This window comes from Plecotus auritus (assembly GCF_963455305.1).
Source record: "Plecotus auritus genome assembly, chromosome: 6".
Classification (NCBI taxonomy): Eukaryota; Metazoa; Chordata; class Mammalia; order Chiroptera; family Vespertilionidae; genus Plecotus; species Plecotus auritus.
The window spans coordinates 176,382,777-176,397,524 of NC_137773.1; the positions used below are offsets into that span (position 1 = coordinate 176,382,777).

The window sequence follows — 14,748 nt, forward strand, 5'->3', positions numbered from 1 at the left end:
GGAGGGAAGGGGTGGTGAAAGGGTGGAGCGGGGGAGAGGACCTCCCTTGGGCCAGAGGACTTGGTGCTATTGGCTTTCCTACCCACGGGATGGCTACTCCTCCCCCACTGCATGGCTTTGCTTGGGGGTGAGGGCAGGTGGCGCACACCTGAGTCTGTAGCCCTTGGAGCTGGGGGTGGTGGTGGTGGTGGTACACAGGCAGGTGGAGGGTTGGAGGAACATAGTCCAGAGATGTTTTTCCAAAGAGGTCCAGAAACCTCTTTCAAAAAAAAAAAAAAAGAGGAATATTTTTCCAATGATTCGGAAGCGATATGCCAGAACAAGCTGGCCATGTGGACCTGGGTTTTTTGTGGCTTTGTGCTTGTGTGTACTTACGTGTGCAAATGTTGGCTGCGCAATGCACAGGTGTGAATACATGGATCTGGCACGCAATCCCGTCCTGTGAAATGTGTTAGTGAGCATGCCTGGAATGTTTGTGCAGCCCAGAAAATCTGGGTGCTGCCCTTTACCTATCTCAGGGTGGGGGGTCTGGGAGTGCCTGCAGGTGTGTGGTTGTGTGTGGGGGGCTGTTGGCAGGGGTCCAGGGTAGATGTTACAGAGGAGAGATTCTGGAGGGAGCAGTTTCCAGACAGGCCCTGTGTAGCTCCCCAGTCCCCTGGACCCTGGTTTCTCCAAAACCCTTCCCTCCCATCCATCACTGACTCGACCCCAGACTGGGTTTCTGAAAGGGAACAGTGCCATCTGGTGGCAGGCTGAGGCTGTGCCAGGGACCTGTGAGCGGGACCCTGTGTTCCCACCAGGGCTCTCTGCCTTTTCAGGACCCCAGCCAGCGTGGAAGTCACCACTAGCTAAACCACGGGCAGAGAAAGGAAATCTAAGGCCTGAACACTTCATTCTTATGTATTTGGGTTTATGGCCCAGGGAAATATGGCAAGAAAGTCAGTGGAAGGAGTGCTGGTGGACAGGCCTGGGAAAGTTACAACTCCAGCCCCTGGACCCACCAACCTGGGCCCCATTCCTCTCTGCACGCAGACTTCTCGCCTGTGTTGGTGGCTAACTGTGTCTATCTGCGGGGTGGTAGTGAAGGTTATAGGAAAAAGTGTTGGTAGAACACTTGGCTCAGAGCTGAGCCTCCTGTAAAGTCGAAGGAAAGGATAGCGGCCACTGTTGATATAGGCAAAGTTCCAGAAGCACAGAGAAGAGAGCTGTGTGTCCTGGGAGGCGAAAGGGAAGCAGAGAGGAGACACGTCTGTGGCACTGCCACCCCACATTCCAGAGTTTTGTGCTTGAGCAGCTGCTCCAAGTTACACACTTAAGGAAAGGAGGGAGGCCTCTTTTCTGGAAAGAAGGGAATGGGGTGCAGTGGAGAATGGAATCAAGAGACTTGCGCCTGCCACCCCCCCCCCGCCCCCCCCCAAAAAAGAGACCCAGCAATCAGGCTAGCTAGCTTCTTTGTTGTTGTTAGTGTTTTGTGTGTGTGATACATATTTATTGATTCCACAGACTAGGCCTTGAACAGAAAGACAAAGAAAGAACAGAGCCTTCTGTTTAGTGGGTGCTGTGATTTCTGATGTGCTTGTGGGAAGTATTTTCTTAGATCCTGGTATGCTAATAATGGTGCAAATGGCAGAAGGGAACAAAAGCTCTGCCCAGTCACAGGGGGCGTGGTAAGGTCCCGAGAAGGAAGCAAGCGTTTATACAGCTGGCTGGGAAGGACTCGAGTTCCTCCCCATTTTTCGCTTCCGCCTTCTGAAGGAGCCAATCAGTACACGGCAGTTCGCGTTAAGCCTAAAACTACAAATCCCAGAAGTCAATGCGTATGGGCCGAGTGCTCACGCGCTCATTAAGACGGAAGGGCCCAGGCCCTAGAAGCGGAACTTCATTTCCCAGGCGGCTGCGGAGTCCGACCTGGTCCCGCCGCTCGCGCTCCTCCCGCCTCCCCCAAGCGAGCCTCGCGCCAAGTCGGGAGGCGCGCGCGCGCGCGCACGAAGCACGTAGCGCGCCAGTGACGCATAATATGTGGGCCGCTCCTGAGCCTTGGTCGCGCTGTGTGTGTGTGTGAGGGAGAGTGCGGGACCTGAGGCGGTGTGTGTGAACTGTGGCCGCTGGCCGGGTCGGGGGGGAGCGGCGGAGCCGCCCGGGAAGGTGAGTGGGTTGGGGAGGAAGACAGGTCTCTGGGAGAAACGCGAGGAGATGGGGCGCGTGGCCCGGCGGGCGGGAGAGTGGGCGCCGGGCTGGGGGAGGGGCGGCACCTGCCTGGGCCGCCGGCGGGAAGGGGGCGGGCCGGGCCGCCGGGGAGGCTGGGCCCCGGGCCTGACAGGACTTTTCCTCCTCCAGATTCTGGGCTCGGGGGCGGGGCCTCCACGTTCTCCCCTTGGTCCGCGAAAGAGGCTCCGCGAGCGTAACTCTTCCGCCCTGAGAGGAGGGTAGGGGTGTGCCCGTCCCTGCCTATAGGAGGGGCCCCTCTCATCCCCCTTGTCATCTCTTTCCTCCCAATCACCCCGACTCCATTCCGTACGGTCTGGGGGGCTCCATCTTCCCCTCCGTACGGCGGCCCCCTTCCCACACTGTCCCCGCCTTTAGCTCCAGTCACCTGGGCGGGCTTTCCCCTCCCTCGGCCGGGAGCTCCCTCCCCCTGCACCCGCCCGGCGGGGCGGAGCCTTCCGGGCACTCCTCCCACCCCCCCCACCCCCTGGTGGAGGGGAGCGGTGGACCGAGCTGTGCGAGTCCTGCGGCGGGAGCCAGACCTCGGAATGCGGGCCACGCTTCCCGGGAACCCGTTTCCGTGGGTTACAGTCGTTTCCACCCGGGGTGTCACAGGCGTTGGCTTAACGCCGTCCTCTCGTCCTAGACGGCTTCCTCTTTGGGTTGCGGTGTTAGCACTCGGGCTTCGCGTTTGTTGAAGTAGTTCTGCAGCCTCAGTGGTAGCTCCGAGGCCCAAATGACGGGTCCCTGTCCACATCACGTTGTTTTTCCCCCCTCTGCTTTCAGTGAAGTCTTTTAATTAGTCTACAAGTCTTAATTATGCTAGCAGCATCTTTCTGTTCTGGACGCTTTGTTAATGTAGAGTGAGAGGTTCATTGACAGTGCCGTCCCTGTAATTTTCTGGTTTACTGGAGTTTACCTTTATGGTTTATATAAGCTTGTGTGTTGAGGCTGTTTAGGAATCGGTTTGCTTGATGCTGTCAGGATTTGGGTGTTACACGTTTGGATGTTGAGCTAAAAGATTAGACTTGGGGTGGTGAACACACAATACGATATACAGATGATACGTTATAGAATTGTACACCTGAAACCAAACCTGTGTACTTTTATTTATTTATTTATTTTATTGATTTTTTTACAGAGAGGAAGGGAGAGGAATAGAGAGCTAGAAACATCAATGAGAGAGAAACATCGATCAGCTGCCTCCTGCACACCTCCTACTGGGGATGTGCCCGCAACCAAGGTACATACATGCCCTTGACGGGAATCGAACCTGGGACCCTTCAGTCCGCAGGCCGACGCTCTATCCAGAGCCAAACCGGTCAGGGCCTGTGTACTTTTATTAACAATGTCACCCCAATAAATATAATAAAAAAATTTAAAAGGAGCTAATAGAATGCGGGGAATATGTAGGAAATCATTTTATGCTCAGAATCTCTCAAACAGTGGCAGGGCACTGTGTTTTACTGTCCCACCTCTTCTTCAGTTGTCAGATTTAATAGAGGAGGAATCTGGTGGAATGAACCACATGTTAGCTTAGCATGAAGTGATTGAAGTTGGTTTATTACTAATTTTCTTACATTTTTTTTAAAGGAGATGGTCATGGACAAGTAATAGAAAATTGTTATAGTGATTTCATATTTCATACTAATTATTGTGTAAATTTTACCTGAAGCTCCAAACTTTGATTTTTTCCCCTCTCTCTCTCTCTCTCTCTCTCTTTTTTTTTTTTTTTTTTAAATAAAGAAGAATGCTTTCAAATGTTTGTTTCAGATTTGTAACCTTATGGGGTCTTTTCTTAAGGTGGACCTTATTTTAGGCTTTGGGCAGTTTTGCGACTAGGCCATTTAGTGTTGTGTATTAGAATAGGAGAGATTTTATGGTTCAATTAAAAAGTTACAAAATAGCCCTGGCTGATGTTTCTCAGTGGTTGGAGCATCTGCCTGTGCAGGAAGGGTCTTGGGTTCTATTTCCCTGCAAGGGCATGTACCTGGGTTGCAGGTGTAATTCCTGACCCAGGTGGGGGGCACATGTGGGAGGCAACCAATCCATGTCTCTCCTCTCCCCTCCTCTCTTCCTTCCCCCTCTCCCCTCCTGTCTCCTCTCTCCTCTCTCCTCTCCCCTCTCTCCTCTCTCATCTCCCCTCTCTCCTCTCCCCTCTTCCTCCTCCCCTCCCTTCCCCTCCTCTCTCTCTCTCTCTCTCTCTCTCTTTCATTAACAAAAACAGAAAGAAGTTACAAATTACTTGAAAAATGGTACAGCTAGGGTATTAATGTATGATGAAAAATCTTTCACCTACCTTTATCCCTTGTCAGTTACCTGCCACAAAAGTAATAGCTATTCTCCGTTTCTTGTTTATTCTTCCAGGGATATTTTATTTTAGGGATACACACACTTTTAGCTTTTCTCACTAGACAATATATTTGAGAATTGGTCCAGATTAGGAAAGAAAATACTTCTTAATTTTTTCCAACTTTTTATTGTGAAAAATTTCAGACATTAAAAAGCTGAAAGAATAGTAAAATGAGCACTTGTTTATCCATCCAGATTCAGTATTTTGCCATATTTTCTCTACATATGGGTCTACATTATTTTGTGGAACTGTTTGGAAAATGACTCGCGAGCCGCAGTTTGCCGACCACTGGGCTAGGGCATCTATATATATAAAGGCCAAGTGACCAACTGTCCATCTGTCTGACCATCCACCCCACTGACCGGCCAGTACATATGACGCACACTGGCAATTTAAATACTTGGGCAGCCATCCTTTAAGGATAAGGACATTCTACATGTTTTTGTAGGACTTTACATTATTCCTTGGATGGACAATATTATCACTTAACCCTCACAACAATATTTTCCATTTTATAGATAAGGAAATTGAGACCTGGAGAACTTAAATAACTTTATCAAGATCTCACAATTATGTCTGTAGAGTTGGGATTGAATGCTTGAAATCCTTTTTTACCGAGTAACAATTGATTAGTTTTGAGGACCTCTCAGCCCATTTCATCAGCTGTAAAAGAGGGGAGCGTGGTGTGAAGATTTAGGAAATCATAAGTGAATTACTTGGCTAAATGTCTGCTCCATACTGATATTTAGCAATTGGTAACTATTGTGTCACTATTGGACAGGCCATAAATTCTATACCACTTAAAGAACTCATTTTAAAACATGGTGAATTGAGAATAAAAAGAAAAAAAGAAGAACAAAACAAAACATGGTGAATTGAATAAGGTACCTTGCACTGTCTTGTGCTTAACAAGATGTGTATAATATATTTTGGTTTTATTTTTATTTTTTTTTTATAGAAAGAGTGGAAAGGAGGGGGAGAAACAGAGAGAGAAACATTGATGTGAGAGAGACATTGTCTGGTTGCCTCCCACACGCACCCTGACTAGGGCCAGGGATCAAGCCCCTTCAGTCCGCAGGTCAATGCTCTATCCGCTAAACCAATGGTCGGCAAACTGCGGCTCACGAGCTGCGGTTTGCCACTCTGTTGACTAATGAATTTGCCGACCACTGGATAGGGGCTTAATCACAAGGAACAACAACAGCCTGTAATTATTGGAATTGAGAGTCTAGGTCAGTGGCCGGCAAACTCAGTCAACAGAGCGACAAACTGTGGCTCGCGAGCCGCAGTTTGCCGACCACTGGGCTAGGGCATCTATATATATAAAGGCCAAGTGACCAACTGTCCATCTGTCTGACCATCCACCCCACTGACCGGCCAGTACATATGACGCACACTGGCAATTTAAAAATAAATGCTGACTCGCGCATGCGCGATGCATATAAAGCTCTTGCTGGCGCCAATTGCATGTGTGTGCACGAATCCCTGCACTGGGCCACTAGTATTATTAGTCTTTCATTGATAGTAAAATGAATTGTTGATGTTGTTATTTTAATCTATTATCCTATCAAATGAGGGAATATGCAAATTGACCGTCACACCGTCACAAAGATGGTGGCGCCCACAGCGGAGGCAGGGTTTCCATGACACAAGATGGCTGCACCCACAGTGGAGGCCGAGTTCCCGTAACGAGCCTTAACGAGCAATCAGGAGGGACCTGAGACTGCATGGCACTGGGCTGGGGCAGGGGACCTGAGGCTGTGCCCCCTGCCCGTGGGGCTTGACAAGGGACCTCAGTCTGCACCCCCCCCCCCCCCCCAGAGCCGGGCCGGGGGACCTGAGGCTGCGCACCCCTGCCTGGCGGGGCTGGACAAGGGTGGGACCAGCTGGGTCTGGATCTCGCCCAGCTGGGTCTGGATCTTGCCGGCTGGGTCTGGGTCTTGCACGATTTTGAGGCGCCGTGGGTGGGTGGGGACTTGACTCAGGGTCCCGTGGCATGCCCCAGACTCTGACAGGAGGAAAATTTTCATATACATCTTACTAATTTTCTTTCATCTCTGACACGTCTACTATAGAGAAAGGTCAAATAGCAATATCAGAATATTTCCTCTAATTAATCCCCTTTTAATGTGCATGAATTTCGTACACCGGGCTACTAGTAAGTTTATAATTTCTCGGGGCAAGTGATTATTTCCAAAGTTATAACTATTCTCAGTCATAATTAATCAGAAGTTTGAAAATGATACCAGAAGTATGTGTTTAAATTGAACTCTACAATTTTAGTATTTTAATGCTCTTGAGTTGACCTTTATTAGAGGTAGTATTTTTTTTAAACTTTGCCTTTATGTGCTCATTAGGCTGATGGCTTGTTTTCCAAAAGGTATTCCCTTATAGAACTTTTTTCCATTAAAAAGATTATAAAACTCATATACCATAAATTAACCATTACCAATTTTAAATATTTCTTTTTTTTAATATATATATATATATATATATATATATATATATATATATATTGATTTTTTTACAGAGAGGAAAGGAGAGGATAGAGAGTTAGAAACATCGATGAGAGAGAAACATCGATCAGCTGCCTCCTGCACGCTCCCTACTGGGTATGTGCCCGCAACCAAGGTACATGCCCTTGACCGGAATCGAACCTGGGACCCTTGAGTCCCCAGGCCGACGCTCTATCCACTGAGCCAAACCGGTTAGGGCTCCATTACCAATTTTTTTTTTTTTTTTTTATATTTTATTGATTTTTTACAGAGAGGAAAGGAGAGGGATAGAGAGTTAGAAACATCGATGAGAGAGAAACATCGATCAGCTGCCTCCTGCACACCCCCTACCGGGGATGTGCCCGCAACCAAGTTACGTGCCCTTGACCGGAATCGAACCCGGGACCCTTCAGTCCGCAGGCCGACGCCCTATCCACTGAGCCAAACCGGCTTTGGCCATTACCAGTTTTAAAGTGCATATAATTCAGTGACATTTAGTATATTGAGTGTTGTGCAGCCATCACCTCTTTTAGTTTCAAGGTATTTTCATCATTCCCCAAAGAAACTATATACATACACATTAAGGAGTCATTTCCTATTTCCTCCATCCCCAACCCCCTGGCAACCACTAGGCAACTTTCTGTAGATGGAGTTACCTATTCTGAATATTTCATATAAATAGAATCATACAGTATGTGACCTTTTGTGTCTGGCGTCTTTCATTTAGCATTTTGTTTTCAAGATTTACCCATAGCTATAACATGTATCAGTACTTCATTCCTTTCTGTGGCTGAATAATAATGCATTTTATGGATATAACCACATTTTGTTTATCTATTCACTCATTGCAGTTGGTTCCACCTTTTTTGCTAGTGTCAATATGCTGCTTTGAACATTTGTGTACAATTTGAATATCTATTTTCAATTTGTTTGGGTATATGCATTGGAGAGGAATCGCTGGGTCATATGGTAATTCTATGTTTAATATTTGTTTAATTTTTATTTTTAAAATTTATTTGATTTTAAAGAGAGAGGAAGGGCCCTAGCTGGTTTGGCTCAGTGGATAGAGCGTCGGCCTGCTGACTAAAGGGTCCCAGGTTCGATTCCGGTCAAGGGCATGTACCTTGGTTGCAGGCACATACCCAGTGGGGAGTGTGCAGGAGGCAGCTGATCGATGTTTCTCTCTCATCGATGTTTCTAACTCTCTATCCCTCTCCCTTCCTCTCTGTAAAAAATCAATAAAATATATTAAAAAAAAAAAATAGAGAGGAAGGAAGAGAGGGGAGAGAGACACAGAGAGAGCAAGAAACATCGATTTGTTGTGCCCTGACAGGGAAATTTTTTTTTTAAGTGGAGTAACTTAAAAAAAATTTTTTATTTTATTTTAATTTACTATGTTTTATTTTCTTTCAGAGAGTAGGGGAGAGGGGTAGAAACATCAATGATGAGAATCATTGATGGCTGCCTCCTGCACGCCCCCTACTGGGGACCGAGCCCGAAACCGGGCACGTCCCCTGACTGGAATCGAATCCGGGACCCTTCAGTCCACAGGCTGACGCTCTTTCCACTGAGCCAAACTGGCTAGGGCCTGACTGAGAATTGAACCATGATCTTCTCGTTCAAAGGTCGACACTCAAACACTGAGCCACGTTGGCCGGGCTGAAAGTGTTTTATTTATTTCCTATTTGTATTGTTTATTACTAATATATAGCAATACAACTAATTTTTGTGTATTGACATTGTACTCTTGTAGCTGTGCTTTGCTAATTTGCTTGCTTAATAGTTTTTTGGTGGATTCTTTTAGGATTTTCTATATATAGGATGATATAATTTGTGAATAAAGATAATTTTACTTTTTCTTTTCTTGGATGCCTTTTATTGCTTTTTCTTGATTAATTGCTCTGGCTAGAACTCCAGTACAATGTTTAATATGTGGTGAAAGTGGGCATCCTTGTCTTGTTTCTGATTTTAGAGGGAAAGCTTTCAGTATTTCAGGATTGGGTATAATGCTAGCTGTGGGTTTTTAAAAAATGCCCTTTACCATGTTGAGGAAGTTCTCTTCTGTTCCCAGTTTATTGTTTCTTTGTTGTTGTTTGTTTTTATCACAAAAGGGTGTTGGATTTTGCCTAGTGCTTTTTCTGTATCAAATGATCATTTTCTCCTTCATTCTGTTTGTGTATTATATTATACACATTATATATATTATAATGTGTGTGTATGATATTAATTGGTTTTCATATGTAGAGTCACCCTTGCATTTTTGGAAGAAATCCCACTTGGTTATGTTATGTAATCCTCTTCATATGCTGCTGTATTCAGCTTGCTAATATTTTGTTGAGGATTTTTGCATTTATTTTCATAAAATATATTGGTCTTTAGTTTTCTTGTGATGTTTTATCTTTTTTGGTATGGGGTGATGCTGGCTTTGTGGAATAAATTAGGAAAAAATGGTGGCTCCTGTTCTATTTTTTGGAAAGGATTTAAGGATTGATGTTATTCTGTAAATGTTTGGTTAAATTTTTGGTTCACCCAACCCCCTTGGCAAATACTTCTCAAGATTGTTAAGGTCATGAAAAACAAGGAAAGACTCAAAACTGACAGACCAGAGGACACTAGGGAAACGACAACTCAATGCCAGTGTAATACACCGGGTGAGATCTTGGAACAAAAAAGGACATGAATGGAAAAACTGGAGAAATATGAATCATGTCTGGAGTTTAGTAGCAATATACCAATGTTTGGTTTCTTAATTTTTAACATTGTAGCACTATAAGATAGGATGGTAACATTAGAGGAAACAGAACTGGGTGAGGAGTATATATGAGTACTATCTTTGCAACTTTTTTGTAAAGGTAAAATTCCAAGAAATTTATTTTTAATAATGCATGTATAGTTAACAATTACAGTAAAAAATACAGCCTGGGTTTTCTTAAGGTCAGAACTCTATATTTGTCCGTCATACCTGCGGTATTTCCTTTTGTAACTTTTAATTTAATTTTAATCTTTTTGTTTTTGGAAACATTTGTTCTTTGGAATTATGAGTAACCCAGATGACATGAATCACTACTACTAGAACTGTCTCTACATTATTAAAATGCAAATGTTTACATTTTAGATACTTTTACATACTTCTTTTGGCCTTACGGTGGATATCTTTAGAAAAGTGAACAGTAATCCTAGATCAGCTGATAATCCCTTTCTGGTGTGAAACTTTTTATAAAACGGTTGCTATTTCAGTGACAATAACACATTTTGCATGGCAGGAGCTGACATTTTGAACCTAAAACTACCTTGGCCAACAAGTTGATCCAAAAACCATCTATACATTTGGGTCTCATTCCCATTTGGAGCCTCTTGTAAACCTCTTCCCAGTGTAGATATGTCTCATGCAGCTTCTCCAAGGCCTGTCTCAGCTCCTTGTCCTTGTATAACCCCCTGGGCTGACCACTCAACCCAGCAACCTCCTTCCAGGAAATCGCCTGTGAGAGAGGTTAGGAAGCCTGAAGGACAAATGGGCTTATAATACTCCTTCCCAGCTTCCATGTTGGTAATGATATCCACTTTGTTAAGACTTAAACAGGGAAATGTTGTTTATTTTTCATAGAACTTTCCCCTGAAGACTTATAAAAGAGCAAAACATTTTGGGGAGTTGCTTTTGCTACATTTTGTATTTTATTATTTTTATTTACATTTATTTAAATATATTTTTGTTGATTTCAGAGAGGAAAGGAGAGAGAGAGAGAGAGAGAGACTGAAACATCAATGATGAGACTCTTCGATCGACTGCCTCCTGCACGCCCCCTACTGAGGCTCAAGCCTGCAACCTGGGCATGTGCCCTTGACCGGAATCGAAAATAGGACCCTTCAGTCTTCAGGCTGATGCTCTATCCACTGAGCCAAAGCAGCTAGGGCTACATTTTGTAGTTTAAAAAATGTAGTCTCAAAGTTTTGGAGCTCAGCTGTCCAGACCTGGGATCATTTATGTATACACACTTTAAGGGGTGAAAGGGGCCATAGCTTTTGTCTGATTCTCAAGGAGTTTCCTGATCCTAGAAAGTTTAAGAATCATGATTTCAGTCCGTTTCTCTATCTAATTTGACGTTGAGTGAACTGAAGCTGAGAGAGGTGATGACTTGCTCACCATGACTTGGTGAGTGAGTATCCAGGCTCCCAATCCCACATTCCTCACTGTGTCACAATTAAAAATTTTCTAAAGGGTTAAAATTTTCATGCTTTTAATTATTTCCTATGCTTGTTTGTTCCTTTTCTTTTCCCTCACTTTCCTTTTTGTAGGAAGTATGTCAGGTTTATTGGTCTTTATTATTATTTTTTGCTTCCTTAGGCCAAGCCATGACTACGGTAGCCGTACATGTGGACTCTAAAGCTGAGCTCACTACCCTGCTGGAGCAGTGGGAAAAGGAACATGGCAGTGGGCAGGACATGGTACCTATTCTTACCAGGTATGGACAATTAATTTTTTAAAAAATTACTTTTTAAAGAAGGAAAACTTGTAGAATAGTATAATTTTAGATACTGTACCACTGTAAGGAGAGATAGGAACATTTCACCTTAACTGTGAATTCTGAATCCATTTACTTCCCTTTCAAAACTAGTCTTTATCTCCCTACTTCTTGAAGCTCTTTACATTCCTTTTTTTAAAATTTAATTAAAAAATTTATCTTTATTGTTGAAAGTATTACAGATGTCCCCGCCTTTTTTTCCCATTGACCCTCTCCACTCCGCACCCACCCCTTCCACGCCTTCACCACACTATTGTCTGTGTCCATAGGTTATGCATATATGCATATAAATTCCTTGGTTAGTCTCCCCCCTCACATCCCTCCGTAAGTTTCTTACCTTTCCTCTCAGGCCTTTTGTTCTCATTCTCCTCTCTAAGTTCTTCTGCCTGTGTGTTGTTTTTCTTTTTTTCTCCTGTTAATTGATTTCAGAAAGGAAGGGAGAGGGAGAGAGACAGAGAGTGAGATAGAAACATCAATGATGAGTGAGAATCACTGATCGGCTGCCTCCTGCACGCACCCTACTGGGGATTGAGCCTCCTGTTTCATAGGTTGACGCTCAACCACTGAGCCATGCCAGCCGGGCCTGTTCTGCCTGTGTTTTAAGTCCAGGGCTTTGTTTGTGGTTTTCTTTTCCATTCACGTAAGTATTCTACTGAGATAGTTTCATCTCCGTCCATGATTTAAAACATTATTCCTACGTTAACTTTCAAATCTCTATTTTTACTTCAGACCCCTCTTTTTAAATTTCAGATACATTTCTCAGCTGTTCGTTTCACACATCTTTACCTCTCTATTGCACAGACACCTAAAACATACCATGTCCAAAATAGAGCTTATAGTCTTCATCCTTCCTCCCTCCTGTTCACAGCTTATTCCATGTCTTGGTGTAAATGGTTTTAAACTAAAAAACTGAAAACCATCCTCTTTAGTGTATTCCTCTATCAGCACAATTGAGTCATCAAGCTCTGAGGATTCTGCTTCCTCCTCTTCACCATCCCATCACTGCTTCCTTCATTAGGTATCAGTTGGTTCTTGCTTGGACCGTTAGGCGGTGTGTATTATCCCTTTGTCTCCAGTTTACCCTCTTCCAATACGTCCTCCCCTTCGCGGAAAGATTCGTCTTTCCATACACAAATCTGATTGTCATATCTCTATTCCTGATTCTCCCCTGGTTCCTGTTTTCCTACAGAATAAAATATAAGCATCTTATTTTTATTTTCTAAATTGATTTCAGAGAGAGGGAGGGAGAGGAAGGGGGGTAAAGGGAGAGAGAGAGAAACATTGATTTGTTGTTCCACTTACTTATGCAGTCATTGGTTGATTCTTACATGTGCTCTACCAGACATCAAAGCTGCAACCTTGGCATATTGGGAAGACGCTCTAACCAATTGACCTAACTGGCCAGGGCTAAAATGTAAACTTTTTAGAGTGGTTTATGAGGCCACTTATATTTGGCCCCCACCTCCTTTTTCTGCCTCAGAGTGTTAGTTTCCTTCAGTATGGAGTGGTACCATATTTTCTAATGTCTGGTGTGTATTGGGACTACGTTCTAATCAACAGCCACCTGGCCAGGGCCAATGATCTATTTTTTAGGGATAAAGAAAACTGATCTTATGAAAGTTTAAACAGAGATAAATGCATTTGTTCATAACTGCTCTGATACATGGGGAACATGTGAAAGTACAGGTTTTTTTTAAGGACAGTTGTTGACTGGTGGAAAGGGGGTTTAATTTGTAGAGGCATTGGAGATTAAGAACTAATCACAAGATACTTGAAATGCAGCCACAGTGAATTAAAGGATCTAAGTATTGTGCAGTTAATATGTGGATTATTGATGTAACTGAAAGAAGGAGAGAATCATAAATGGGGATCATGTTAGCAGTGGATTCACTTAATTGCTCTAAAAATTTTATCAAACACATGTACTCAACAAAAATACTCAAGTGTTTTATTTTCAAGGCCATTTCACATTTGTCGTTATTGACCATCATTGTCACTAAGTTATTCAGCAATGCAAAACCTAAAATAGGGGGTCCTGTCTTCAAGGAGCTAACTTCTGGGGAGCAACTAACGGATAAGAAACAATGCAGAACAGTACAAAATAAGTGCTGAATCTGGCACTTACTTTCATAAATACTGAAAATATTGAAAGTATTGTTCATAAATATTGTGGAGGTTATGAGAATGGAAAGAACTTGAATGAGTCAGCTTCTTTTATTCACTCAACAAATATTTGAAGACCTTTTGTGTGTCAGAACTCAATGAGACACTTCTCTGAATCTCAACTTCCTCATTTGTTACTAAAAGGATCACTGAGAGTTACATTGTTAAAAGAAAGCCATCCTCAGAGCCACTTGGGAAAGCCTACATAGCCAGACAGTGGAAATCTAAGGTTAGAATCCTGGTTTTAACTCCAATTCCAGTGAGCTTTCCAGTACAAGAGGAGGTAAAGTTTCCTTGGAAAAGGGATTTGAAAGATGGTAGAATATAGCTTGATGAAAAGCAGAGAAATAGGTTTTCTAGAAAATGTGAAAAGGTGACTGAAAAAGGCACTGAGGAGAGAAGGGACTGGAGCATATTTTGTAGCAGTGAGGAAATGGCCCCACCAGAGTGAGGGTGAATAGAAGGCTGGAATGGAAAACTGTGTGGAGTAAAATCCTAAAAAGATCTTCAAGGTTAGAGGGGCGTTTAAGGGACAGTAGGATGAATTCAGAAGTGTAGTTTATTTTAATAGGGGCAACTTCCACCACCCTCCAAATTGTGGGTCTGTTAGTTCACTGGATATTTCTTGAAGTCCCTTCATGTTTTTTTCACCCACTCCTCAACTGGCTGCAGGTTTGGGTATTTAGTACATTCCATGAGAAGCACATGAGCCCTGGCTGTATAGATTGGTTGGTTAGAGCATTGTCCAGGTATGCCAAGGTTGCCGGTTCTATTTCAGGTCAGGCCACATACAAGAAGCAACCAACGGATGCATAAACAAGTGGAACAAATCGATGTTCCCTCCCTCCCCCCTTTCCCCCCTCTCCCCCCTCCCCCCCCGCCACCCCCGTCCTCTCTTTAAAATCAATACATAAAATTTTTTTTTTAAAAGGAAGAAGCAGGAAATGAATTACAGGCCTACTTAATCTTTTATTGACCACTACTTTTTTATGCTCTTTTGGCAGTTTTCCTA

The 14,748-nt window shown here is 43.7% G+C and overlaps 1 protein-coding gene across 3 annotated transcripts in view; it reads left to right on the forward strand.

Moving 5' to 3' along the window:
* The first annotated feature begins 2,021 nt into the window (after positions 1-2,021).
* Positions 2,022-14,748, forward strand: part of DCAF1 (DDB1 and CUL4 associated factor 1) — a 55,000-nt gene continuing 42,273 nt past the window's right edge. For all 3 annotated transcript variants that reach the window (XR_013960784.1, XM_080671821.1, XM_080671820.1), the window contains exons 1-2: positions 2,022-2,145; positions 11,396-11,513. Coding sequence is in view for 2 of the 3 variants with exons in the window: in XM_080671821.1 (XP_080527947.1) it covers positions 11,404-11,513 (110 nt within the window). In the remaining variant the exon portion in view is untranslated. The remainder of the gene's footprint in view (positions 2,146-11,395; positions 11,514-14,748) is intronic.